General features: G+C 45.6%; 1 protein-coding gene across 1 annotated transcript in view; it reads right to left on the bottom strand.

Moving 5' to 3' along the window:
- The window catches only part of LIMCH1 (LIM and calponin homology domains 1), a 279,812-nt gene that overhangs the window by 179,151 nt on the left and 75,030 nt on the right, over window positions 1-25,631 (bottom strand). Inside the window, exon 2 of the mRNA XM_019552844.1 lies at window positions 2,813-2,883. Coding sequence (XP_019408389.1) covers window positions 2,813-2,883 — 71 coding nt within the window. The remainder of the gene's footprint in view (window positions 1-2,812; window positions 2,884-25,631) is intronic.

The raw sequence follows: 25,631 nt of genomic DNA, 5'->3' as shown, positions 1-25,631 counted from the left end.
AAGCTGAAAGTCATCAAACTGGGCATCTAACCAATGTTCCCCCTAAGGAGCAGCAGTCCGTGAGCACACCACCTCAGTCCAGTGTGGGACACTTATTGAAGGGGGCTGGAGGCCAGGGGCTGGAACCGAGAGGCTGGGGGCCAGAGGCTGGGGCTAGCACAGGCTCTGCTCCCCCGCATTAGGGCTGGGGAGTGGAGCATTTCCCTGGAGCCGGCGGAGCCCGCACCAGCCCCATGCCCCAGCCTCCATCCGTGCCTTGGCTCACCATGAGGAGGAGCTGCTGCCTGCCCCGAGTGAGGCTCCACCGGCTCAGGGACACACCCCCTGAGGTCATGCCAGGGAGTGGAGCAGTGTGCTGGAGCCAGCGGAGCCTCACTGGGGCAAGCGGCAGCTCCTCCCCAAGGTGAGGCAAGGCAGGGATGGAGGCTGGGGCAAGGGGCTGGCATGGGCTCTGCCGGCTCCAGGGAAGCGCTCCACTCCCTGGCCCTGATACGGGGGAGCGGAGCACTTCCCCGGAGCCGGCGGAACCGACGCTAGGCTCCCACCCCAGCCTCTCTGGGTGCACGGCCTTGAAAAGGCTATGCACGGCCACACTTTTAGTTGGGTACAGCCATGCATGGATGCAACTTAGAGGGAACCTTACACCTAACTCCTCCAGCGCTCTTGAAAATTGATCTAGGCTGAGATATTAAGGCTAGGGACAGATATTACACATAAACTGGTTTAAGTGATCAGAAACTGGTTTAAACCTGTAACAAAACATAAGTTCAGTGCACATAAACCTGTTTCAAAATGGCTGAAACTAGTTTAAGATAAACCTGGTTGAATGCAGTATCAGACTTAACTGATTTGGGTCAAACCAGATTATGCAATGTCTGTCCTAGACCCCTTCCTGGTTTAAGTTAAACCAGAGTCCCCCAGCATCATGGATGCTTTGCAGCCTTGGGCTGGGCTGGGCTCCAGACAGCAGGGCTGGCCCCAGCCCTCTGCTTGCTAGACAGAGCTCCGGCAGAGACTGTAGGCACAGCAGGGTCTGCCTGGCTTCCCCCTGCCCCATCCCTCCCTTGCTGCTCAAGCAGGAATCCCCCTCTCCCTATCCTCTCCCACAGCATGGACCCCAGCCCCACAGACCCTAGGCACATGGTATGCCAGCTAATGCTCAGAGGTGTCTACATGTGCATCTCCAATTTCACTGGGACTGGCAGACAGTACAGTGTACGCATAGGGCTTTTTGGAGCTAATCAACAGGTCAACCGGTAATGTCCCCCTGTTCCTTCCTTGGAAAAATCTGTTTTAAGAAGAGCTTGAACTAATGAGAGATGCTTTTGTTTTGTTGATGGGCTGATAAATGCTGTGTTAACTTCCTCCTGGCTCCCTCACCTGTCAGGTTTGCAGACAGTATGAAGAAACAGGGAGAGAAATTAAAAACCTCAGTATCATCAACAGATGCATGCACTGCACACACCTCCTTTGCTCAGTTCTGGGGAAGGGAAGGGAAGAGAAGGGAAGGCTGCTCTAGCACAGTGGTTCCCAAACTTTTTTATACTGAGGACCGGCAAACTTACTCAAAGAATTCTGGTGGATAAGGTATAATGTACCTAGTATAAAAACAACCTAACTTACATGTTTAAATTTAATTTTTACATGGGGGGATGGGGGGGTGGGAGAGGTTGCAAGGAGTTGCCCTGCAAGTAAAGGCGCAGCTCCAGCCGGGTTGGGGCACCACAGCCATGGACACCAGGGGACCCTGCAAGGGAGGGGGCTGTGCAGGTAGTGGCCTGGGAGGAACCCAGCTGGGACTGCCCGGCAAGAAGGGGTTCCGCTGCCTTCCCTAGGAGCGGGACAGGGCACAGAGCCAGCTGCCTCCCTCCTGGGACTGCCCCACCACCCAACTTTAACCCCACAGCTTACTGCTGGTGGTGGAAGCCGCTCATGTGGGCAGAAAGATGGAGGTTCAAGCAAGGGGCTCATGCCACGACCCAACAGGCAACCCTTCACAGCCCAGTGGTTGGGAAACTCTGCTCTAGCTTCTCCGGCTTCTAGCCTGAGCCACCGCAGGCATGTGCCAGCATTTCTCAGTCCAGAGGGAATGTCTGTTCAGTTGCATACTGATTCAACCTAGGCAGGTTAGACTAACTTGAAAAGATTGAATCAGTTCAGGCTCAGGCTTTTTGAATGCCTGTCCCTAATCTAAATCCCCAGGTAAGTGAGAAAGGCTTGTTTAGTTTAGCAGGTTTTAGTTAAACCTATGACCCTGTTGTATTAAGAAGTGTGAAATGGATCTTTAAAAAAAAAAAAAAAAAACTCAAATGGATCCACTCAAATGGATCTTCAAAAAAACAAACAAGCAAGCAAACAAACAAAACCCTGCCAAAGTACACCCTTAACCTCAAAGGACCCAAGCTTGGGTTTTGCTGGGTTAAGCCTCACCAACAATCTGCCATTGATTCAGAACTCTTCCCTGTACCAGAAGCGTCTGCAGTCAGGTGCAGAATGCTATTTGACAAACCGCAGTCAACATCTTTAAATAAAAGGAAACCAAAGTGCAAACATTGCTTTTACTTTACTTAGCCTGTCAAAGAGGTTAAAGAGGGCAGGGGAAGCAAAACTTGTTTTTGTAAAGCCACATATCAATCCAGGCCATAACAATAGCATTGGCACTGAAATGCGAAAATAATGAAACGTGTTATATACACAATATCCCAGCTTGCAAAAGGAAACCAACAGCTGTATGGACCAGATAGAGTAAATAAATAAGTTTAATCTCAAGTATGATGTTCCATTTGAAGCTCAAATTTAAAGTATTACTTACTCACACAGCAGAATACCATTTTCTAATCCAGACCGAAAATCTTTGTCACCAAAACCTCTGCCTGTTGCTTGCTGGAAAGGAAAATAAGAGAAAAACATGTTAATTAGCACGGACATTTAAAAAAAATGCCTTGTAATATTTATTTATAATTCTAGGGGAAATGTAATGACCCAGCCCTTTGGGTACTGCCTGGAAGGATAAAAATGTTTACTGTATCATGACATTCTTCAGTGCACTATTTAATACAAAGCATAAAAGCTTTTCTTCAAGACCTTAGAGGTAACTAGAGAAATTAGTCTAAAAAGTCAGGAGCAGGATAGCACCATAGAGACTAACTTGATCAGAGAGGCATGAATTTTCATAAACAACAGCCTGCTTTGTCAGATGGTGTCAATGAACTGTCTATCTATTGCATCTGATGAAGTAGGCTGCTGCCTACAAAAATTCATGCCTCTCTGATCAAGTTACTCTCTAGGGACACCTATACATGTGCAGAGAGCCTGCTCCAATGCACTGTAATTATAGCACGTCAGAGCAGACTCAATTGAGTCTGCTGGAGAATAGTAATTACTGCACTCCGTCAGACTCCACTGTCATGTGTATCAGCATCCTCACGCTGAAACATGACAGCAGAGACGCTTTAAATAAAACTCATTTGATGAGCTTTGGTTAAAGTGCCCCCACCACCATTTTTCAGCACACGGACGCTGATACACATGACGCTCCAGGCACTTTAGAGCAGCTTTCATAGCTGCTCTAATTAAAGTGCTCCTGCGCCCCCTCTGCTCCCCACACACACATTCCTGGAGCACATGTATACATGCTCTAGTGTACTGCCCTGCCCTACCTCCTACTTAGAAAGACAGAAATATAAATTAAGCCATTCTCCAAAGTTTACCATGAGAAAAGTGGTGTTTTACCCTTCAGAATAAGTGTTTAACATTTTAAAAGAAAATTGGCATATCCACACAAAACTCAATGTTCTTACTTTACATTTCCCACCCTCATCACCTCAGAGTGTTTAAAAACAAATATATATGTGCATTTGGACCTGTTGCAATTGCTGCTGGCCCCACAAATCTGGCCTGGGCAGAGCCCTATGGTCCAGATCCAAACTGGGGCCAAGGTCAATTTTGACAAGTCTGAGATCTGGAAATTATTTTATTTATATGCAATTTGGACATGTATTCATTCATTAGGCAGTGGAACCAAAACTGAATTAACTGACCATCACATGAGAATCTCCAATACAGGATAGTTTCAAGCCAGTAGCATTATGCTACATTTAACTGCAACATGTGCGTGTGTTTTACTCAGATTCTTCAAATGCGGTATTAGAAAAACAACTGAAAGGGAAGTCCAATAATGCACTAGGAAAGGTGGGAATGTCTATAAACTCTGTGTGCTTATAAAGGAAGTGGAAATGAATGAAGGTGGAAAGATGCTGCCTAATTTAGAGATTCCATTTGCTCTGTGGAAGTATTAATGAAAAGGAAAAGAAAACGAGACTGCACTTTTGGAAAAAGAAGCTTCTAATACTTCCCTATAAAGGGCAAACCAACTGGTGGCACTGAAAGGAGCAGTCATCTGGGCTCCAATTCTGCCATAGAAAGGTCACTCACTCACTCACACCCCTACATTGTCACATCTAGTTGGTCTGTGGATGCTGGAGATTGGATAAAAGATAGAAATATAGATATTCACACTCATGGAAAATCACCCCATAAGCAGTTCGTGTACCTCACTGCCTGAGACAGAGGCAGGTCAGCTCTAACTTCAGGTACTCAGACTGGTTTTACTCTTTTCAGAAACACTTTTGAAACCATAATAAATGAACAAACCAAACCACAATAAGTAAAACAAACAAAAATAAAAAAACCCTCTGTTCTCCAGGCATTGGACAGGGGCAATTGTAGCTCTGAGCTTCTCCTTTTTCAGCACTCCCTCCTGAAGTTCTTAAGCATATTTGTGGCTCCATCCTGATTAGCAGGTTATCACTTCCAGCTGGCCACTAGCCTCCCAGCCAGGCACACTATCAATTTTTGACTGTCTGCAGCTGGGTTTCAAGCCCTTGAGGGGATGAGCAGCTCCTTAAACACCTCGCTACCAACCCCATAAAATCCATAAGCCAGCAACGGTGTTGTGATAGTGTTAGTTAGCTTTAGGAAAATAATGATAGATGCCAATCTGTCTACCTTTTAATTTGGAAGTACAGGGCACTGCATGGCCATTCATGTTAGGCCACTCACATACACATCGGCAACCCCTCACAGGTGAGGATGATTGTCTCCCATGATTGCTTTATATGACTGATGAGGCCGATCTGGGATCACCAGACTTTGTTGCAACTTGGGCACGTGGTTCTGTGAGGGCAACTTGAGGTGCCTCCTATACACTGTCCATGTCTCAGCTTTGTACAGCAAGGTGGGAATAGCAACGCTTGATAAACCATGAGCTTGGCTTTGGGACTGATATCCCAATCTTCGAACACCCATTTCCTCAGGCGTCTGAAACTGTACTTGCACTTTTAAAGGCAAAGTTGGATTTCTTCAGCAATGTTAGCCTTCTGTGAGAGATGGCTTCCAAGATATGCGAAATAACATTCTCCAGAGTTTCACTGCGATTCTGAATTACCGGCCCTGGGGACTGCTCATTAAGAGCTTGGTGATGGAGGACCTTAGTCTTCTGAATGTTAAGCATCAGTCCCATTTTCTCGTATGCCTTGGTAAAGACACTGACAACTGTCTGAAGGTCTGCTTCCAAGTGAGCACACACCACAGCATCATCAGTGTACTGGAGTTCAATGACTGAATTTGAGGTGGTCTTGGTTTTGGCTTGGAATCAGTTAAGGTGAAACAGCTTACCATTCACTCAGTAGTTAACTCCACTCTGACTGGAAGATTGCTGGTGGTCAGATGTAGCATCGTAGTAAGAAATATCAAGAAGAATATTGGAGTGAATACACAGCCTTGCTTAACTCCCTTTTTAACCTCAAAGGGACCTGTTATAGATCCATAACTGAGAATCACCACTCATATACTGTTATGGAGCAGGCAAAGAATGGTGACAAATTTTGGACAGCAAGGCGATCCCTCTGTAATTTCCAGAAACGGACCTGTCTCCCTTCTTGAAAACGGTCACATTCATGGTGTCACTCAGGTCATTTGGGATTTCCTCATTATTCCAGCTCCTTATGACGAGGGCATGATACCAGTTCCTCGTACCACTGCTGCAAGATTTTGGCAGGGATTCCATCAGGTCCAGATACTTTGTCATTTATCTACTTGATAGCTTTCTTCACTTCATCAAGGGTGGGAGGGATTCTGGAAACGTCTCTGACTAGATGTTGCAGGATACAGTTGAGATACTCTCATCAACAATAGATTCTTGATCGAAAAGATCTTCAAAATGCTTTTTCCAACAGGGAGTTGATGGCTCCCCTTTCTTTAACCAGGTCTCAAGGGGGTTGATCCCTGAGAGCTCAGACTTTAAATGGCTCTGTTGGCACTGAAAAAACATGCATACTGTGGATGTCAGTGAGATGTTGAATCTCCTTCGCCTTGTCTTCTCACCATCTGGTTCTTCATATCACAGGTCCTCCTTTGGACTTCTGCCTTGGCTCATTGATAATTTAGTATCTTTTGCTTGGAAGTGATGTTGTTCTGCCAAGCTCAAAAGTCTTTGCATTTTTATTCCTAACATATATACAGTAGCTTATGTAACTCCATTGGAAAAGTTAGCTCCAATGACTGTATTAGGTTGACTTAGCTCATATTAATGGCTTATCTAGGTAGAATTCCAGACGTTTTCTCTTCATTTCTTTAAATAGTTCACCTCCAGATGCATCCTTTTAATTTGGCTTGCTAGACCAATGGATGCTACTCTCAGGTTCCGGCTGGCTAAGGCTCAAGGGAGCACTTAGTCATAAAATATGGATGGTAGAAAGAAGAGAAAAAAAAACTTTCAAATCACTGATATGAGCTGCTCTTCAGCATTCTGTACCTAACACATATGGAGAACTTCTGTTACCATGCTCCCTCCAAGTAACTTTCACCCATACTGCCGCAATACAGAAAACATTCATGGGATGGTTCAGCACAGTCCACACTTCCAGCTTTATACCAAACAATGAAAATATTTATCGATCAAACATAAGCAAGCTACCTGTCTCTGCTCACAGCCTATTACTTGTCCTTCAGTGTAAAAACTGCACTGGCTCCGCCTGCCTCCCCACCTCCATCTAGTTAAAATTTTGAACAATCACCTTTTTGTTAAGGATGTAAATATCAGTTAAAAAATTTAACCTCCTCTAATTATTATGGTTAAACGGTTAACCAATAACACAGTAGCTTGGACACAGCTGCTCCTGGGGCCCTTTATGGGAGAGGGACAAAGGGAGGCAGTGGCAAGCCAGACCCACATAAAGTCCTGGGCTGGGAGGGAAGGAGCATTTGTGAACCAGGAGCTAATTGCTTAACTGAAGAGATATTAGGGGCATCTGTACACAACACGGGGGTTTAATTCTCCCTGAATTGAAGAGGTAGTTTTTTAAAAAACACTGCTTCAATTTAGGGTGAAGTAAACCCCTGTGTCATGTACACCTGTGTCAGAGCCCAATCCTTACCTGCCTCTCCAGCAATGGAGAGCGGAAAGAGAGCTGCTGGTGGGCAGAGTGGTCCCTGAGCTGCAGGAGAGGGGAGCTGGTGCAGCAGTCCCCCACCCCCCAGCAGCACTCGCCCACAATCACCCAGCTTGGGCACTCCTAGGGGGCACCACAGTCACACAGGGAAGCACCAGGCCCCCATGCAGCGCAGGCAGGCAAGCTCCAGGGAAAGAAAAAAAAGTTCGAGCTCACCACTTCTTTGGGTTTTTTTCCCCCTTCTGTGGAGCCTGCCTTCCCAGGCTGCCTGCACAGCCTGCCTGCATAGTCCCTGAGCCACCTGGAGCCTGGTGCTTCCCTCCATGGCTGTAGGATAAGAAACAAACTCCTAGGAAGTGTTTTACTTTGCAGCGCCCCAGTCATTTGCTGCATCCCAAAGTCACTTAAGGCACATTACACCACTGAATGTGCTACAGCAGCTGGAATTAATGCGCAAGACACTGCCAAATATACAAACAGCAATGCCATTAAAGTGGTGCAAAAGGCATTTAACCTGCTTTAAATCCACTTTAAAGTGTAGTCTACAAATGCTTATAGGCTATGGATAACTAGTCCCCACTAGCACTCCTCTTCCTCCCACCTGTCCTACTGCATTCCAGTTCCAAAGACTGCCTTCCAGTTCCATTATTCCCCTCCAAGTCACACCTTAAAGTCCCCCCCCCTTACCATGATGCCTACAGAGGCTTAACAATAGATAGGAGGTTGCGGTAGAGTGCATACTGATCAATGTTGCCTTAGTGTCTCTATACTGCCCCATCTCTTTCATCTTGTTTTATACACTAACTGTAAGCTCTGAGGCATAACCTATCTTTATTCTTTGTTTATATTTTACCTCCCAGGCCATGACTAGGGCCCACCATACACATACAGTAAGATGGCAAAAGAAGGGTTGCACTATATGAAGCTTCCAATAATTTCTTCCTTAAATTTAAGTTAGCAATTAAGCCAACATGGGTGAACCATGTGAATTAAAAGACTGGGGAATGCTGTTCCAGAAAATTCTGAACAGGGGAAGGGAGAGCAGGGGGAATAAACACAATGGGTTGGAACAAAAGACTGACGAAAGCATAACAGGCAGTGCCTTTCAAAGAGATGTGGGTGGTAAGGGAAGGTTGTGGGTGGAAAGGTTATGTGAGAACCGGTATAGAAATCTTAATATGATGTGACATAAAAGCCAATGTTGATCATTTAAAATGGATAAATCAGGGGAGAGGGGGGATGCATCTTGTTGAGGCTCTACGTTAACAAAAAGTAAATGATACCTGATGATAAGAAGCACATAGATGACAAAGGATGTATATAAAGAGGTTCTATGTTAGTTTGGGGAAATGTTTTATGTAACATGATGTAAACTGTTTTGTTTTTAATGTAGGAGAGGAAGATTTTGATTTTAATTATAAAAATTGATCATGTGATCTAAAATAAACTGTATTTCCAAGTCTGCAATTTATAATTAAGGCAAGTCCTTTTCCTTTTCAACTTGTTTTCACAATTTGTTACCAATCTTAAAGAAAGGCCTACAGGTGGCACTCTATTTGTGGTGGGCGAATAATTTGTCAAGCCTTTCATGAAATCTCTAAAGCTCACTGGAACATGAAGAGTACCCCTTTCGGGGGGGGGGGGGTGGAAAAAGAGAGAACAGAAGCCAAGTACAAATACAATTTGTTGCTGCATTTCATTTTAATGAGGAATTGCTTGAGCTCATCATCTGGATTACATTTACTTCTCTGTAAGGGACTACACCAAATTTCAACCACAGTAATTATCTCATTGTTGGATTTGTTGCCAGTTTCACTTACAATTTACAATCCAAAGAATCAATCTAAAAAGGAAAAATAAACTGTTTTTTGGTTTTGTTTTTTTTAAAAAAAAAAAAAGGAAATCAAACGAAAGGTTAGTAGTTCTCTGTACCCCAGTTTTAGGGCAGCATCTCTGGTGAATGTTTACATAGTAACTCATATTTTAGATATGTATTGTTGTTGCTGCTTAACTCATTGTTCTGAATTGTCTTCTGCAGCTATATAAACCTGTCACAGTCCCTATGAAATGCCACATTATTCAGTTACATTTTCAATATGCAATTTTTAATTTAGATTGCTTTCATCATATTTCCCCAATCATTGCTAATACTTGCACTATAGTCAGCTAACAAGTCTCTGGTGTCAAAGCAGCTTAAGGGCAGAAAAAAGAAAGGGTGACAAATCATTAAGCAGATGCTGCTTTCAGGTGAAATATATCCCAGCCAACAAGGTATCAGAAGCTGCATACACACAGACGCATCAATGCCAAATCTAGAAAAGAGCTCTCTTGCTTTTAAATGGATATATTTAGCCTCCAAGAAAGTAGTGAGTAAAAATAAATAAAGACGACTCAGACAGACAGGCAGCAAGGAGAGCTATTTATTCCCAGTCATATATTAGGAATGAATTTGTGAAGCTTGGCAGAAAAGTGATAGATTGTCAAAAGACAGAAGGGTTGTATTTGGCACACCATTCATATTTCTGTGTGTGTGCAGTTACACATCACAGTAAGAGTTTGGGCACCAAGTAATTTTCATATTTACATCTCTGTGCAATAAAAAGTCAAGAGTATAGCCAAGGTATTATTTCATTAAAAACAGGTTTTGTACTGTACACAAAGCAAATATTATTAAACTAAGATAGAAGGTTTACTCTAAAATAATGATGGATATTATCTCAAAAACACTTAATCCTACAACCAATCTGTAGCTACAGTGAGATCACCAAATGCTTCTTCATATTAGCAAGGACATGTAAGATTGGGCCCCTTCAGATTATTTCTGGTCCAGTTTCCCTCAGATATTTTCCAAAACATTTAATTGAAGTCCAATTCATGGAGTTCACTATTCTTTTAATATATTGTGGATTTCCTCCATAGCCCCAAGCCTAGAGTCAACTTTAAATCTGCAGGAAAAAAGTAATTATGAGAGGGTAAAAATATAATAAAATAGTAATAATAGATCAGGGCTGTCTAAATTTTAAGTGGACAGTGGTTGCACACTGTGCAGGCTGCAACAGTGTGGGCAACAGGTTCCCCAGGCTACAGTGCTGCTCTGGTGTCACCCTGCTGCACCATGCCATGCAGGAAACCCAGCTCCCACCCCCACCTCCCCAACCCCGCAGGCTGCACCATTATGCCCCACCACATCCCCTAGGGTAGAAGCAGGAAGCAGAAGCCTGAGCAGGGAGGGGGAGCCTGGAGACCCTAGCTGCAGCTGTAGCCAAAGCAATGGGGTGGGGGCAGTAGCTAGTGGGGAGGAAACCTGGGAGTTGTAAATTCATGGGCTGCATACAGCCCATAGGCCATGAGTTAAGACAGACCTGTGATAGATAATTTGAAAAATATTACATTAAAAACACAGTATACAACCGTGATCAATTCTTGGTTCTGACACAGGTTGTGTGTACAACCCTGAATAAACAATTGTAAGGTTAACCACAAACAAAGCCTGAGGCTGAATTGATTCAATCTTTGCAGGTTTCTGTAAACTGTTTAGATTGAACCAATAAGAAAATGAACTCACATTCATTATTCAAAAGTGAAAGGAACAGATGCCCACAGTGGCCCATATCAGGGTCTGGGGGTACTAAAACATGCCCCCCAGTCCATACAAAGAGCCAGGAGATGGGTGATTTCACCCCACACCCTCTCTTTAGCCTCCCAATAGCTGAGAAGGGGGCATGGGGGGAACCCTCCCACCAGACCCCCAGCCAGGGTCTCTCCAGCGTTGGGGAAGGGAGGGGAAGGAGGGAAGCCCCCACTGGGGTGCCCAGAGCTGGTCTGCCTCGCCACATCCCCTCCTCAGTCTGGGCCAGCTAAGCAGGGGGCCTGGGGGAACACCCCCCCACCCCCCACCGGACCCCCAGATAGCGTCTCCCTCACGCAGGAGGCAGGGGGAAGAGGAAAGGGGGGGAAGGCTCCAGCGGGGTGCTTCTCCCTCTCTCCCCATACCCAGAGCTGGTCCCTCTAGCCACCCTCCCTCCTCAGTCTGAGAAGGGGATGTGGGGAGAAACACTCCCCTCTGCCTGTCACTGGACCCTGAGCCTGGGTCTCCCCAGTGCTGGGGGAAATGGGGAGAGGGGAACCCCCAGTGGGGTGTTTCTCCTTCCCCTGCCCAGCTCCTGGAGCCAGAAGCTGGGCCAATCACCTGGCCATACCCCCTCCTCGGCCAGAAGGCTGGCTGAGGAGGGAGTGGGGGTAGCCCTCAGTGAAGGCTGTTTTTCCCCCCACTCTCTCCTCAGCCAGTCTAACAGTCAAGCAAGGTACATGGCTGGCTGATTAGCCTAGCTCCTGGCTTGGGCAGAGAAGTAAAGCCCCCATTGTGAGCTTCCCCGCAACCAGGAACCAGGCCAATCACTTGGTCGCACGCCTGCTCGGCAGGCAAGCTGGCTGAGGGGGAGGGGAGTGGGAAACAGCCACCACAGTGGGCTTCCCACCTCGTGTGCCAGGTACAGCCTAGCTAGGGGTTCAAAGCTGGGCACAGGGGGGCATTTTCCCCCCTACTCCCTCCTCAGCAAGCCTGCCAGCCAACCAGAAAGCATGGCCAGGTGATGGACCTGGCTTCCAGCTGCAGGGAAACTCACAGTGGAGGGTTTACTCCCTCACCTGAGCTAGGAACTGGGCCGATCACCTAGCCTTGCCTCCTCCTGAGCTGGCAAACCAGCTGAAGCGGGAGTTAGGGGGAAATGACCCCCCCACACACACCTAGTTTTGGAATCCCAGGCAGGCTCTGCCCAGCAAAGAGGGTGGGACGCCCATAGCGGGTGCTGTTTCCACTCCCCACCCGCTTCTCAGCCAGCCCACTGGCCAGGAAGGGGGCATGGACAGGTGATCACCTTAGCTCCCATCTCAGGTGTTGGAGTAAAGCCCCCACTACTCCTCTCATCCAAGCTGGGATCTGGGGCAATGCCCCCTCCCAAGCCGGTAGGCCAGCTGAGCAGGGAGTGTGGGAGGGAAACGCTCTCCCCACCACTATGCCCGGTGGAGGGAAGGCCACAGTGGAAGCTTTACCCTCCATGCCCCAGCCAAGGAGAGGGTGGGAGTGGGGTCAAGGGAATCCACCCAGCTGCTGGCTACTAGGGATGGAAAGGTCCCTCCTGACAGCTGGGGGCAGAGCCAACCCTGCTCCGTTAGAGCAAAGAGCACAGCCCAGGGCTGTACAGCATCCTGGGATGCTGGAAGACTGAGAGTTAAGTTGAATTGGGGGATGGGGGGGAGGAGTTTGGGACAGAAGTTCATAAACTGGTTTGACTTAAATAAGTTAAGTATGATACTACATTCAACCAGATTTATCTTAAACCAGTTTCAGCCATTTTGAAACTGGTTTATGTGCACTGAACTTCTGATTCAGTTCCTGATCACTTAAACCAGTTTATGTGTAACTTCTGTCCTTAGTCTAAATGTACAATAGGCACAATACTTCTCTCCGCTCTGTTTCTATTATCTCTTAGAATGCAAACTTTCTGGCACTGTCTCTTACTTGGAGATGGGAGGGAAAGTGGGGGGGTAAGCACGTACCTAGAATAACACTTGTTTAATAAGCATTAAGAGAAACAGACATTAAATATGTGGGTGGGATAGAGCGATAATGCAAAGTAGACTGGTCTGGGGGATACCAACTTTCAGAGATATTTAGTAAGGCTGTGCAAAGCTTCGGTCCCTGATTCAATTTGGTGGAGATTCAGCCCAATTCAGTGGCCGGATCTCCGAATCTGAATCGAATCAGAGGACCCTTTAATCTTGCCAAATTGAATCAGAACATTCCAAATCAATTCAGAGAGATTTGGACAGAGACAGCTTTAAATGTTTCCTCTACATATCTCTAGGTATCAGGGGCTCATGAATGCTGCAATGCTGGGGCACATGGAGAGTCCCACAGAAGCATGGGGTGCTCTCCCCACTGCACTTGACAGCAGACCTGGAAGTGGACCAGAGGCACTTCTGGGTCCACTGGGGAGCATGCAGGGGGCCCACCTCGCACCCCTACCTCCGGCTTGGTAACCGGTGCCTCCTGGGTCTGGGGGGACCACCTGGTGTCCCCCTGTTGCTGATCACTGAGCCGGGGGGCGGCCCCCAATGCAGTCCCTGGCAGACCCAGAAGTGCACTGGAAGTACTGCTGGTCCACTTCTGGGTTCGCTGCTGAGCACATGGAGGACCCCCACACACACACACTCCTGTGGGACGCTCCATCAGCCCCAGCATTGCAACAATCATGAGTCACACCTGCTATCTCAAGGTATATAGGGAAAACTTTAAAGCTGTGTCTATGTCCAAATCACGGACCCCAATATTTGAACTATTCCTGGTACTTGCATAATATTTCCCCTTGAATTTTGCTGCACATTGCATGTTAATATAATTAGCTCATTATAAAACCTGTAAAAAGAGAAGGAATGATAGAAACCTATGCAAGTGTATTCAAGTTATCAGGGACAAGAAAGTGGCATGACTTCAGAATGACTGTGGCATCTAACAGTTGTATCAACTCAAAAACTGTCACAGGGAACCTGACCTTTTAAAAAGTGAAGGGAGAGATTTCTCATTTGATTGATGAGAACCTGTGAACTACACATTTAGCACTGAAATATAAATTCATCACTCTCACATAGTTATACAAGTCTCACTGCAAAGTTACCTGACCACACTGAAGTCCCATTTTCCCCTTCTTTAAAATTACTAGAATTGGGAGAGAGCTAGTACAATCTTCACAGGCTCTGCACTTTTTTCAAGTAAAAACAATGTAAGAACATATTCTCTTATACTAGCTTCAAGTTCCTGTCCTGCCAGAACCTAGCTGGCAGACAACGCTGGCATCAGAGTATCACTTTTCCAAGTAATTCATAGTTTCATGTAAGTATGATACCATGACATGAAGGAACTATTATATTGTTCCTTCAAAAATATTTCAGTTGATAACCTTCTAAAAGGAACAGAAAAAGGTTTTAAAATCACTATAAAAAAGTTTTTTCCCTTTTTTGTAAAGTACCTATCAGTGACCCTTGTTTTCAAAAAGGAATACCACTTCATTTAAAATCTTAAAAGTAACTCTTTTTCAGGCCTTTTGGACATTCAAAGTCTTGAAAATCAGTATTAGGGCAGGAAGTGCTAGGTTTAGGAAGTGTGACAAATGAAACCCAGGAAGAAAACAGAAACATACATCACAGAAGCCTTGAAGACAACTTGTAGTCCCTTATTTTAAATTTACATACAGCAAAAATGCCTGAAGATGGAGGAGACAGATAAAAGCATTCACATTCTGGCTCAAATTAAAACAGCCACAAAGCAGCCCTGCTCTTTTCACTTACGCAGGTCTGCCTTTTGTATCATGTTTTTATGAAAACAAAATCTGCTCTACATGCCAGAATATACTAACACATAGAAAATATTTTGCTTTCACACTCCTCAAGGTATTATAGGTCTTTACATTTAACCGTCAAGACAAGAACAAACAGATGCACAAAGCTTTACTGCTGCTTTGAAGCAAAGAAATATGATACAAGGACCACTACAAGGTGTATAGCACCTTCCTTCCCCCTTGTATTGCCTCTGGCAATGCCTAATTTTTAAGCTAATGATGAAGAAATGAATTTTTCCACATCTAGCTAATCTTGCCCACTACCAAAGCCCCCCACTGAAAGGCATAAATATGCAATTGTTTAAATAAAAAAAGAAGAGAAAAAACAAAAACTACAAAAAGTATTTCTATGTATTCCATTTGTCAGGGTTCATGATCTGGCAAAACAATGTACATTTCTTCAGGGACACCTGAAGTATAAACCCAGTTGGCCTGCAAGCTGGTAAGAAGTTTCAAATTGCAGAAGCACTCCTGGATTACATTCGTATGTGCTTACATATGTTACAGCCTTAGCAACATGATGTGCAAAAAATATAATAAATTGTGCCACCTTTAACACTGAAAGTGTCAAAAACAATGAAATGGGAAAGGCAAGCACCTGGCAGAGTCTTCTTGGCTGCACTGCTAGCTTTGCTTAGCCAGAACTTTCATTGGCACTCAAATGTCATTGTGCGGTTGCTACACAGATAACCAGTCTCTTAGCTATACTTCAAAAAGGATGACAATGTTTAAATACTATGGGTGCCTGTACACATGACAAACATCACAATGTACACATGACAAAAATGTAATTTGTGTGGCTTAATAGCATCACACATTACACCTGCACTAGTTTTGGTAGTTTTAAATGACTTTGCATCATTGCAAACTAAACAATGCAGCTGTCAGCTTGCCCCCTGGCCGCGGGAGAAGTGGGCAGGCTCCGCAGAAAAAAGGATCGGACCCCTCACCACTTCTGCCTTTAGCAGGCACCTGCACCTTTATTTTTTCCCCCTAGTAGAGCCAGCCCACATCTCCAGCAGCCAGGGGGTGAGCTGCCAGCAGGCCAAGCAGCCGCTGAACTACTGGGGGTCCTGGTCCTTCCCTCTGCAGCAGAAGCGCCCCTTGGGCAGGCTTCTTCAGCTCAGAGACGGCACCCAGCAGATCCAACTCTTCCCCAAGCCCACCAGGGCTTCCAGCACCCCTTGCATGGTCCATGCCACCTTTCTGCCACCTAGGACTGCCCGGGAATCGGCTGACTTGCCCCAGGGCAGCGCAGGGAGGCATCAGGAAGGTGGCTGGGTGTACTGGTGGCCAGAGAAGGTTATGGGGACAGCGCACAGGGTGCTGGAAGCCCCAGCAGACTCGGGGAAGTTCAAGCCTGCCAGGCTTACATTACAAATAAAAAGCATTGGGCCCTTCACAGCTTCTGCCTTCAGAAGTGGCAAAGGGCCCTTTTTTTTTTTTTTTTTTTTTACTTCAGAGCCTAAGCTTCTCCCAGCCTGCCCATGTTTCCAGCACCCCATACACTGTCCCCGCTGCCTTCTCTGACCACCTGTACACTCAGCTGCCCTACTGCTGCTTCACCACGCTGCTCCAGGAGCAAGCCAGCTTGTTCCTAGTTGGTCCCAGGCAGCAGGAAGGTGGCGGCAGGGACAGTGCATGGGGCACTGGAAGCCCCAGGGGGCTCAAGGAAGAGTTGAATCTGATGGGTGCTGCCTCCAACCTGGGGCAGCCCCTGGCCCACTAGCAGCCCCACCCAGGTGGCCCTAGGGGTGCTGCTGCCACAGAGGGAAGGACTGGGGCCTCCCACAGCTCAGGGGCCACTTGGCCTGCCAGCAGCTCACCCCTTGGCCACGGGCAGGTTCCAGCTCTGACAAATAAAATAAAAAAAATAAAAAAGTAAAATAAAATAAAATAAAATAAAGAACTAGACCCCTTGCCGTAATAGAACAAATGAAACAGTGGATTTTATCTAAAAACCCACTTATTTCAACTTAGGGGACAAAAAATAAAACCTTGGGAATTAAACCCACATCACATATACAAGTGCTCAATAGTAAGATACCATGGAAAACCCTGAAACATGTGTGTTGTCCCTATATTCAGTGCAGTGGCCAGATGTACAGATGAACAGAAGGGCAGTTGCCCTGGGGTGCCATTTGTTTTGTGGCCAGCAGAATGCTTTCTCCTTAAGGAGCAAGCCTCCACCAGAAGGGATCTCTCACACCAGGGGTCATGTTCACAGTAGGACTGCCTAAATTTTTTGCCCTGCCTCTCTCAAAAGCTAGTTATGCCCTGATCTGGACCTGTAACAGGCAAAGAAGATATGGTCTTGAATTGCTTGTATAGTGGCAGTTTATAATTCACACACTGATCTAATGGAAGACAGCAAGAGGATTTGCAAATCTATGCCAAGAGTCTATCAGTCAATCTCTTTATTCCTTCCTTCACTTAAGAGAATGAGCAGACAGAAATGTAGTTGGGGGACAGACATTTTAGTTTGATGGAATCAGACACTGCTAGTCTGGAATTGTTTGTTCTATATTGCTTTGTCTTGCTTCTCCAAGACAAGATACTATGAACAAAACCAAAACTATAAGGATTAGGGTTCAGATGCACATCTATACAGTTCACGCTGTCACTGCACAATTACAATAGCTTCAATCCTTTCTTTTCTAACAGAAGCCACAAAAGCACAACAAAGGGCAAATGTTTTTTCCTCCCAGAGCTCTCAATTAGTAAATTCAATGGTTCCTATGTAGTCTGGCCACCTTCCTTCGCAAGATCTCAGGGATTCTGTCTGAGGGGAAGCCTCTGGCTCTGCCACTCTATTAGTTCAGTTCAGCTTCCCTCTTGCTTTTAATAGCTTTTATATCCTACTACATCGCCGGAAATCATTTTCTAACTAGATGGTTAGGATTCCTTGGGGTGAGCCAGTTTTAATATAAGTTCTGGGCCTTAAAGGAAGAGACAGCTGGTTAAAAAACTACTGGCTATGCTAAGTATCCTGCAGGGACCACAGAAAGCTATCTAGTGCAGCCACCTGCTCAAAGGAGAATCATCCCTGTCTAAACTTTCCTAAGCAAGCATGTGTCTAACCTGCTCTCAAAAACTTCAAATGATAGGAGTTCCTCTCTCCATAACCTGCTCCACAACCTCTCTCCATAACCTGCTTCAATGCTTCACTGCTCCCACAGGATCATAGGAAAGTAGGACTGGAAGGGACTTCATAAGGACATCTAGTCCAGCCCCCCCTCAATAGAATGTTCTTCCTAGTACCCAAACTAAAGTCCCCCTTGTTTTAAATTAAGCCTGATACTTCTTGACCTGTCATCTGTTCACATTGAGAGCAGCTGAGAGTAGTTTCTTTATAACAAAACCCTGCTTGTTCCAAGGGTCACTGTACCCTGTGACCAACTGAGTTTAGCAAATTAAATGCCAGATACAGACATTACACTTTTACTGGTATAAGTGATCAGAAACCAGTCTATACTGTACCAGTAACAAAAGAGAAGTTTATTTAAAAATGGCAGAAGTTAAAGACTTGTTTAAAAATGGCAGAATCCAGTCTGGGATTAGCTCCTTCACCAAAGGGTGAATGTGTGTTCTATTCATTACCAATCTAACCTATGCTACTTACAGAAAACCACATAACTTGGATCAATTCTGTCTTGGGCTTTTGAATATCTCTACCTAGCCTAAAGTAATAGTTCACTCACTGACCAAAAAAAGGCAGATTCACCCAACAATAATAACTTAGAAGGCCTTTACAAGTACTGCCTTTATACAGCAATGACTGAAAAGTAACTGTCCTGTCTTTCTGATGCTGCTGTTCAATCAAAAGCAAGGAAGGAGTATCAGAAGAGCAAAATACAAAAGTAAAACATTCTTGAAAGAAGCCTTTAAGACTGTAGCAATTCCAAGAGAAAGCTGGACAGACACGCATACTCAACATATATAGGAAACAGATTACAGAGGCCATATCATTATTAACTACTGTCAAAAGATACAATGAAGATGATACTACAGCAGTTACTGAATGGCTGCAAGAAAAGATCCCTGCCAACAGACTGCAGCTTTGTTTTGTTTTTTGGAGGAAATGGACATGCATCTAAACAGACTAGGTAACAAACCCTTTAATGCTACATTAATGCATTGAAGCCCTGGTTTGGAGCCTCTGATGAGTATCTTTAAGCATCATTCTACCTTGAACATATTAAAGTTAAATGTTTCAAGTCATAGTGAGTCCATATGCAAAACAGTCAATTCATATCCAGTCTCTGACAAGTATAACTTAAACGGGATGTTTTAAGTCCTTTTTCTTCAAGCAGTAAACTAATACACCCAATGCAGTGTTTCATTGAGGTTGGGAAATCATGCACAGGTGACCTTGTTACCACATCAGCTTGCAAGATGAAGGCCATAGGCATCACTCACATTTCCTATCGATATAACCCTATAAGGGAAAACGAATTCAGTGACAGAGAAGGGGAGAGAAAGCAAAAAGGACGGAGAGCAATTTCTGAGCTCTCATTGTTGGGAGTTCCCTACAAACTCAGGTTCATCAACTGGCAGCAGTTTCAGCAAGCTTGCATGCCAAAGTTCTGCTGTCATTAATAGACCACATTACACAACTATCAGCTTACACATCGGAACAAAATCTCATTTAAAAAATCCATTACTAATTAAATGGGAAAAACAAACTCTCTTCCTATAACCAGAGGTCTGACCTGAGATCAAAGTCAGTCACATGTTGAATGGTTTGTCAAACTTTTGTTTAAAGTGGATCTTTTATTTATTTATAAATGGGGTGAGCTTTTCTTCCTGCCTGCATCAGGCCAGAAACAGAGCTAAAGTGTGCAAACCAGTTTTAAATACTTTTCCAGGCAAACCAGTTTCTAAAAACATTTGGCCAACTAGTGTACGTAGAGAAAAATGCATAATGTTCAACCCCAAAGCATTCGTGTTTTCAGAAGTTTTTGATTTTTGAAAGGACAAAACATCATCATCATCAATAGTGGCGATGTGTAGGGGGTGCACCCCCTGACCGGCCACACTCATCACTTAAAGTGACGGGCAGGAGAGGCAGGCTGATGCCCCCTCTGAGAGTGCCAACCAGGGAGTGGTGCACCCAAAAAACGAATGCAGCCACTTCGGAAGCGGCTGCAGCAATCAACTGGCCGCGGAGACACCACCATAGGTGACACCATAGGTGACATTGGCCGCAAGGGCAGCCCCCCCCCCGGTCACTGACTGGTCGCTGTGGGGGCACGTGCCCGCCCAACTAAGGTGGCACGAGTCACCCATGATCATCGAGGATCAGATCTCTTAATAGTACCTTAATTTACTGGAAGTTAAGGGTATCTAGCCTACCACAGACCACTCTGATCCCATGGCTGAAAGAGAAGTCACAGCCAGAGGATACAGAGTAGAAATTGCTTTCTCCACTTATGTTATCCCTGTGTAAGCTGCTCTCTGGCTGTGTACAGAAGTTTCGGCAGCTTACTGGGGAGGCATTCCAACTATGGTGCTTTACACAAAGCACCATGAGTCAGAGCACACTTGAACTGAGGGGGGCTCAGAGCTTACCTACATTGGCCCAGGCCAGCAGACAGGGATATTCCTGCAGCCTCCCAGGACTGCCCCTCTCCCCAGTCCCCTGCCACCAGCTAGGAACTGTCAGCAGTGGCTGAAGGGAAGGGAAGAAGAGGAGAGGAGAGGAAAGGAGGGAAAGGATGGAGCCACCCCACTGCACATTCCCACCAACTGCCCCTGCTGGGGTTTCGGGGGAGCAGGGCCAGACCTGAGTGATGAGGGTGGCTCCCTTTCCCCCATGCAAGCATTTTGACAGTGGCAGCCTTGTAGCTGCTGCACCTGGAGTGGGGCATGGGGGGGACACAGCCCCACCCCCTCACAAGCCTGGCCCGACTCCCCCGCAAGATCCCAGCAAGGGTAGCCACACCAGGCCCCTGAGGCAGGGGAGCTCTGTTCTAGCCCCCTCAATTCTGGGCATAGCAGCCATGAGGCTGCTCTTGTCAAGAGCCTCAGCAGAGGAAGGAACAGAGGTCCCCTGCCATACAGGCCCAGCCCAGAGACCCCACTAGGGTCTTGTCGGGAACTGGGTTAGGGTCACAAGGTAGGAAGGCTCCATTTTTCCCCACCCCAGCTCCAGGCATGGCTACCACTATCAAGACACTTACACAGAAGGGGCAGGGGGCCTGGCCCAGCGCCCTCCAGCAGGGGTAGCTGGAGGGTACACATGGCTGGGCCAGCTTCCTTACCCCTCTACCTGGGTGATCAGGGAAGGTTTTGTGTCTCTGCTACAGCCCCCAAAAGCCACATGGGATGTGGGCAGAATCACACAGAATTAACTCTTGCAGGGAACCTATACACAATTGCTTAAGACAACAGTTCTTAACCTTTTGTACCTTACGTAGGTAGGACATGGGGAGCAGGCAGGAAGAAACCCTGCCTTAAGATGCACTGCCTTAGAGCACCCCTGTCTGATACTACAATAGACAAAGGTTACTTTTTCACACAATCATCCACTTTAAAAGTGCACGTGTTGTGTTACACCTACAGAATGCTTTTGGGGACCTCATCACATTTAAAAAAAAGTGACTTCTGTACACACCTTATCACTTGTGTTCAGGTCCTAGCTAAAAGGATGCTCCTGTATCCCAGAAGGAGATGCTTAGAGATTAAAAAGGAGACCTCACCAATTTGTCTTCTGTTACCTAGACGCATCCAATGCATTTAGGCTATGGAGTTCAAATTCCCACAAGCAAACTACTGTGATAGAAAGGAAAAAAGAACAAAGGACAAAATGCACTATGGAATATGCCCTGCTTTGGAAAGAATTGGTAGTACTGTAAGCACAACAGAATGCTTGTCAGAAGTCACAATGTGGGAGCAAAACAGAAAACCACACGCCCTTGCTTTTGTGCAGATGCCCCATATGGAAGGAAGTGAAAGCTGCATCTTGTCATCACAGCAGAGGTGGACAAAATGGCAGATCCAGCCAGCAGCCATACTCTATTTCCCAGCAGCCTCTGCTTGCATGGCTCCCAGATGGTTTCCATGGAGACCCCAGGAGCACAGGGGTATGACAGCATAGGGCCATGACAGTTCAGGACCACACAATCAGGGCTCTGCCCCACTCCACACTGTCATGCTCCAAGGGTCTCCATGGAGGCCAGCCAGGAGCCACATGAGGAGCTGCTCCAGGCCTGGGGCCAGGAACTTGCGGAGGTAACAGCATGGGGCAGAGCCGCAATCCACTCCCTGCATGCCCCTGCCCAAGGAACCCACACTCATCACAGTGGCATCCAGGCAGTGGATTGTAGCTCTGCCACAGACCAGCCCCATGCTGTCACCACCACAATCCCCTGGTCCCAGCCCCAGAGAAGCTCCCGCAAGGCCCTTGGCCAGTCTCCATGGGCAGTGCCTCAATTCTGCAGCCTCATGCTGTCATGGTCCCATGCTGTCACACACCTGCACTCCCAGGGTCTCCATGGAAACTACTTGGGAGCCCCATGGGCAGGGGCTGCTGGGAAATGGAGTCTGCCATAGGCCCAATCTGGCCCGTGGGCTGGACTTTGCCCACCCCTGTGCTACAGGCATGGAACAACTAGGGGAAATGTTTGAGAACCACCAAGGGAAAATGAAATTTAGATAAATGAGGGGTTTTTTCCCTCCCCAGAATCAGCTAATTCACCAATAGTTTCAGCCAGCTTTGAGGGAAAAAAAATATTATTATCCTAATATTTCAAATGTTACAGTGTTTAAAGCCCTGAATTTTTACAGCTATCACCTTAGACAACACAACCCACTTTCCATTTGGCCTTTTAGCCTCTGTGCAATGTGTCTTGCACCGAAATATGCAGCAGTCCCTTCCCACTTGAAAAGCACTCAAAATGATCTTCCAGAAGACTCCTCTCTGCAGAGCACAATTATTTTACAAGGCATAACGAGCACAATAATTGAAACTATTTTTCATTCATTCCCCTTCAGCTGCATAGGGCAGTTATTTCTAAGTATTGTTGTAGTTCTCCACTAAACGGAATTCATAAATCAGTTTCTATGCAGCCCACAATGACAAATACACCACTTAAAGATCCATGGTATCAAATGAAAATCTATTTACAAGACTATTTGTGAGATAGAAAGTAGCAGTATTGCATAGTCAATGTTGTTATTTTCTCCCTGCTGCTTCAGATAGGGGAGTTTTTGTTTGGAAGGCATTTAGGGGAGAGAGAGAGAGAAGGAAGAGGATTGATGACACTTGAAACAATAACCAACACTGTTCTTTTTTTTATTGTTAGAACACCTGCTGCCTCCATCCGTTCAGGCTCATCCATTATGCAATGAGCCAGCAGCGATGAGACTAGGATCAGCAGTTCTGAAACCATGACAAACCTAACTACAGAGGTACAAATAGAACAGCCTATTTCTCATTTCTTATCAAATAAAATGAATTACACCAGCACTCACTCTTGTTCCTGATCTATGGCTGTCTGAAATAACAACACAAACAATTATATTAAGTGTCTGGCTTCAGTACAGACCATGACAACAGGAATAATTGGCTTAACAAATATCATCACACCAGTCTTGAGATAAGCACACAGTTTTCAAGGAAAAATATCAATTCCTGATGGATCAATGTCCAGAAAAAAAATCTAGGCATCAAATAATGTAAAATTAAAAGAAAAAAAACAGCTAAAGTTCTTTGGATATGTTGAAGGGAATATGCAACTTGTCCAAATGCAAGTTCTCTGCTCCAACTGCACTAAAACAAAATATGATTAGAACAGTGATTCTAAACCAAGGTGTCTTGAGATCCTTTCAAGTATGCCATGGGGTACCATGCAATGTTAACACTGTTAGGTGTGCAAACATGATTCCCAAGATAAACCCAGAGATTTCAGAATGTTTCTAATGCTATGGATTCCTTTCTGACCTGTCGTGGTCTTTATGAGTTCTTTGCAACAGAAAAATTGCTCTTCTATTTTCCACAGTCCAAAAAAAAAAAATGAAAACTAAGAGCTGGCATTCTCCAAGGGGTGCTTCAAATCTACTGAAGGGTGCCTCAGCTCTAAAAAGGCTGAGAACCAGTGGGTTATAAGTTCTTGTTATGCAAAGTAGAAATGCTAGAATTTTCATAGAGGACGATGCATTTCGGGACATTTTGTAAGTTTCTACAATTCTTCACAAATCCCTGCAGGCAGCCATCCTACCACTGAAAAGGAGGCCTTACTCCTGGAAAGGGTCACAGGTGTGCTTCTAATTAGGAACGCTGGGTAGTTCCACTACTGGCAACAGACATAGGCTGCAGAGCAGGGTGGGCCACCCGGGCCATGGCCCAACCAACTTTTAGCACATTAATTTATATAACTCACAAATGCACAATTGTCATTCTGATTAAAACTGTATAGCTATTCTTTTAACTGCATAGCTAATTAGTCTAATTCAACCCCTATTAGCCCACAGGACCCCTATTAGTCCTGTGCTGCTCCTAGGGTTCACTGTACCATGGGGAGCTGCTCAACAGCGTGGGTCCTTCTGCATTGCAAGGAGCTCCACTGCTCCTGGAGATGTGGTACAGCACTGACCTCCACTTCCACATGGTGGCTTTGAGAAGTTAACTGCAGCTTTTGTCAGCATATTGCACCCTAAGATTCCTAATCCCAATTCTGATAGGCAGAAAGCTGCAAAAGAGCTCAGAGGAAGGGTCAGGCCTATCTTAGCTCACTCCTGAACTAAATCTAGCACCCAACCACACCACTTGTTTGGGACAAACTACAAAAAAGACAAAAGGAAGCCCAGGCCTGTCTAGCTATGCCTGAACTGGACAGCAAAAGCTGGCCAGGCCTATATCACACTGAGGCATAGATCAACACCAAGAAGTGCCAGGTCTCACCTCATCTCCAACCATGCCAGGCTTTACCTAGGCCCCAATCTGCCAGCCAGACATAAGGCCGAGGTTCAGCTGCACACCTACACTGAAACGCAATAGCTCTGTGTAACTTGCTGCGCCTGTCTGAAGCTCCCCACTTAGGCTTTTCTAGTCGCTCTGGGCCAACCGCAGTCGTGTGGGCCGACAGTCTGCCATGGCACCAGTTACCTAACCCACTGAAGCTTCTCGCCACTTCTTTAATGGAAACTTTTATTTCAGGGACTGCTGTTACATCCAGTTCAGTGGTGTCCTGCTACGGTCGCTTGGTAATTTAAAGATCTTGGGGTTCCACATCTCCTACACCCCACCTAGCGCCAACCTGTTGTTACTTTGATGTTGCTTAGACACAGTGTTGTTGTCGGCCATTGTCCTCATTCACTCCTCCTCCTCAGTCCCTGCCGCCTCCCCTCCTCCCCCCCATTTTGAATGGGGAAAATAAATCTTGTCTTGAATTCAAGGTAATCATTTTGCTTGTTTTTAAACTTCTCATTTTTTTAAAAATAAGGTTATATCAAATCCAGCAGTAAAATAAGACAGAAAGGCAAATTTAAAATTAACAATGATTTCTTCCTTTCATGTCAATTCCCAAGCTGTTACTTATTAATATTGTTTGGCAGGTACATAGCAGCAGCATGGCACATCACAAAGACCAAAGAGTATCATTACTTACAGACAAGGAAATGACCCAGAGAGCTTCATACATGCTTAGTCTGATTAATAATAAATCATTGTCCTTGTCAGGACAAGCAGATTTGGCTAAAACTAACTACAAGCAAAACTCTAGATAAAATTTCAAGAAAAAGAAAGCCACAATATATTTAAATAATATAGAAGATTTCTGTA

The sequence above is a fragment of the Crocodylus porosus genome, unplaced genomic scaffold, assembly GCF_001723895.1.
Source record: "Crocodylus porosus isolate Cpor-Errol unplaced genomic scaffold, CroPor_comp1, whole genome shotgun sequence".
NCBI classification, from domain to species: domain Eukaryota; kingdom Metazoa; phylum Chordata; order Crocodylia; family Crocodylidae; genus Crocodylus; species Crocodylus porosus.
Note: the sequence above shows the minus strand (reverse complement) of the source record. Positions and strands in the feature narration are given on the sequence as shown.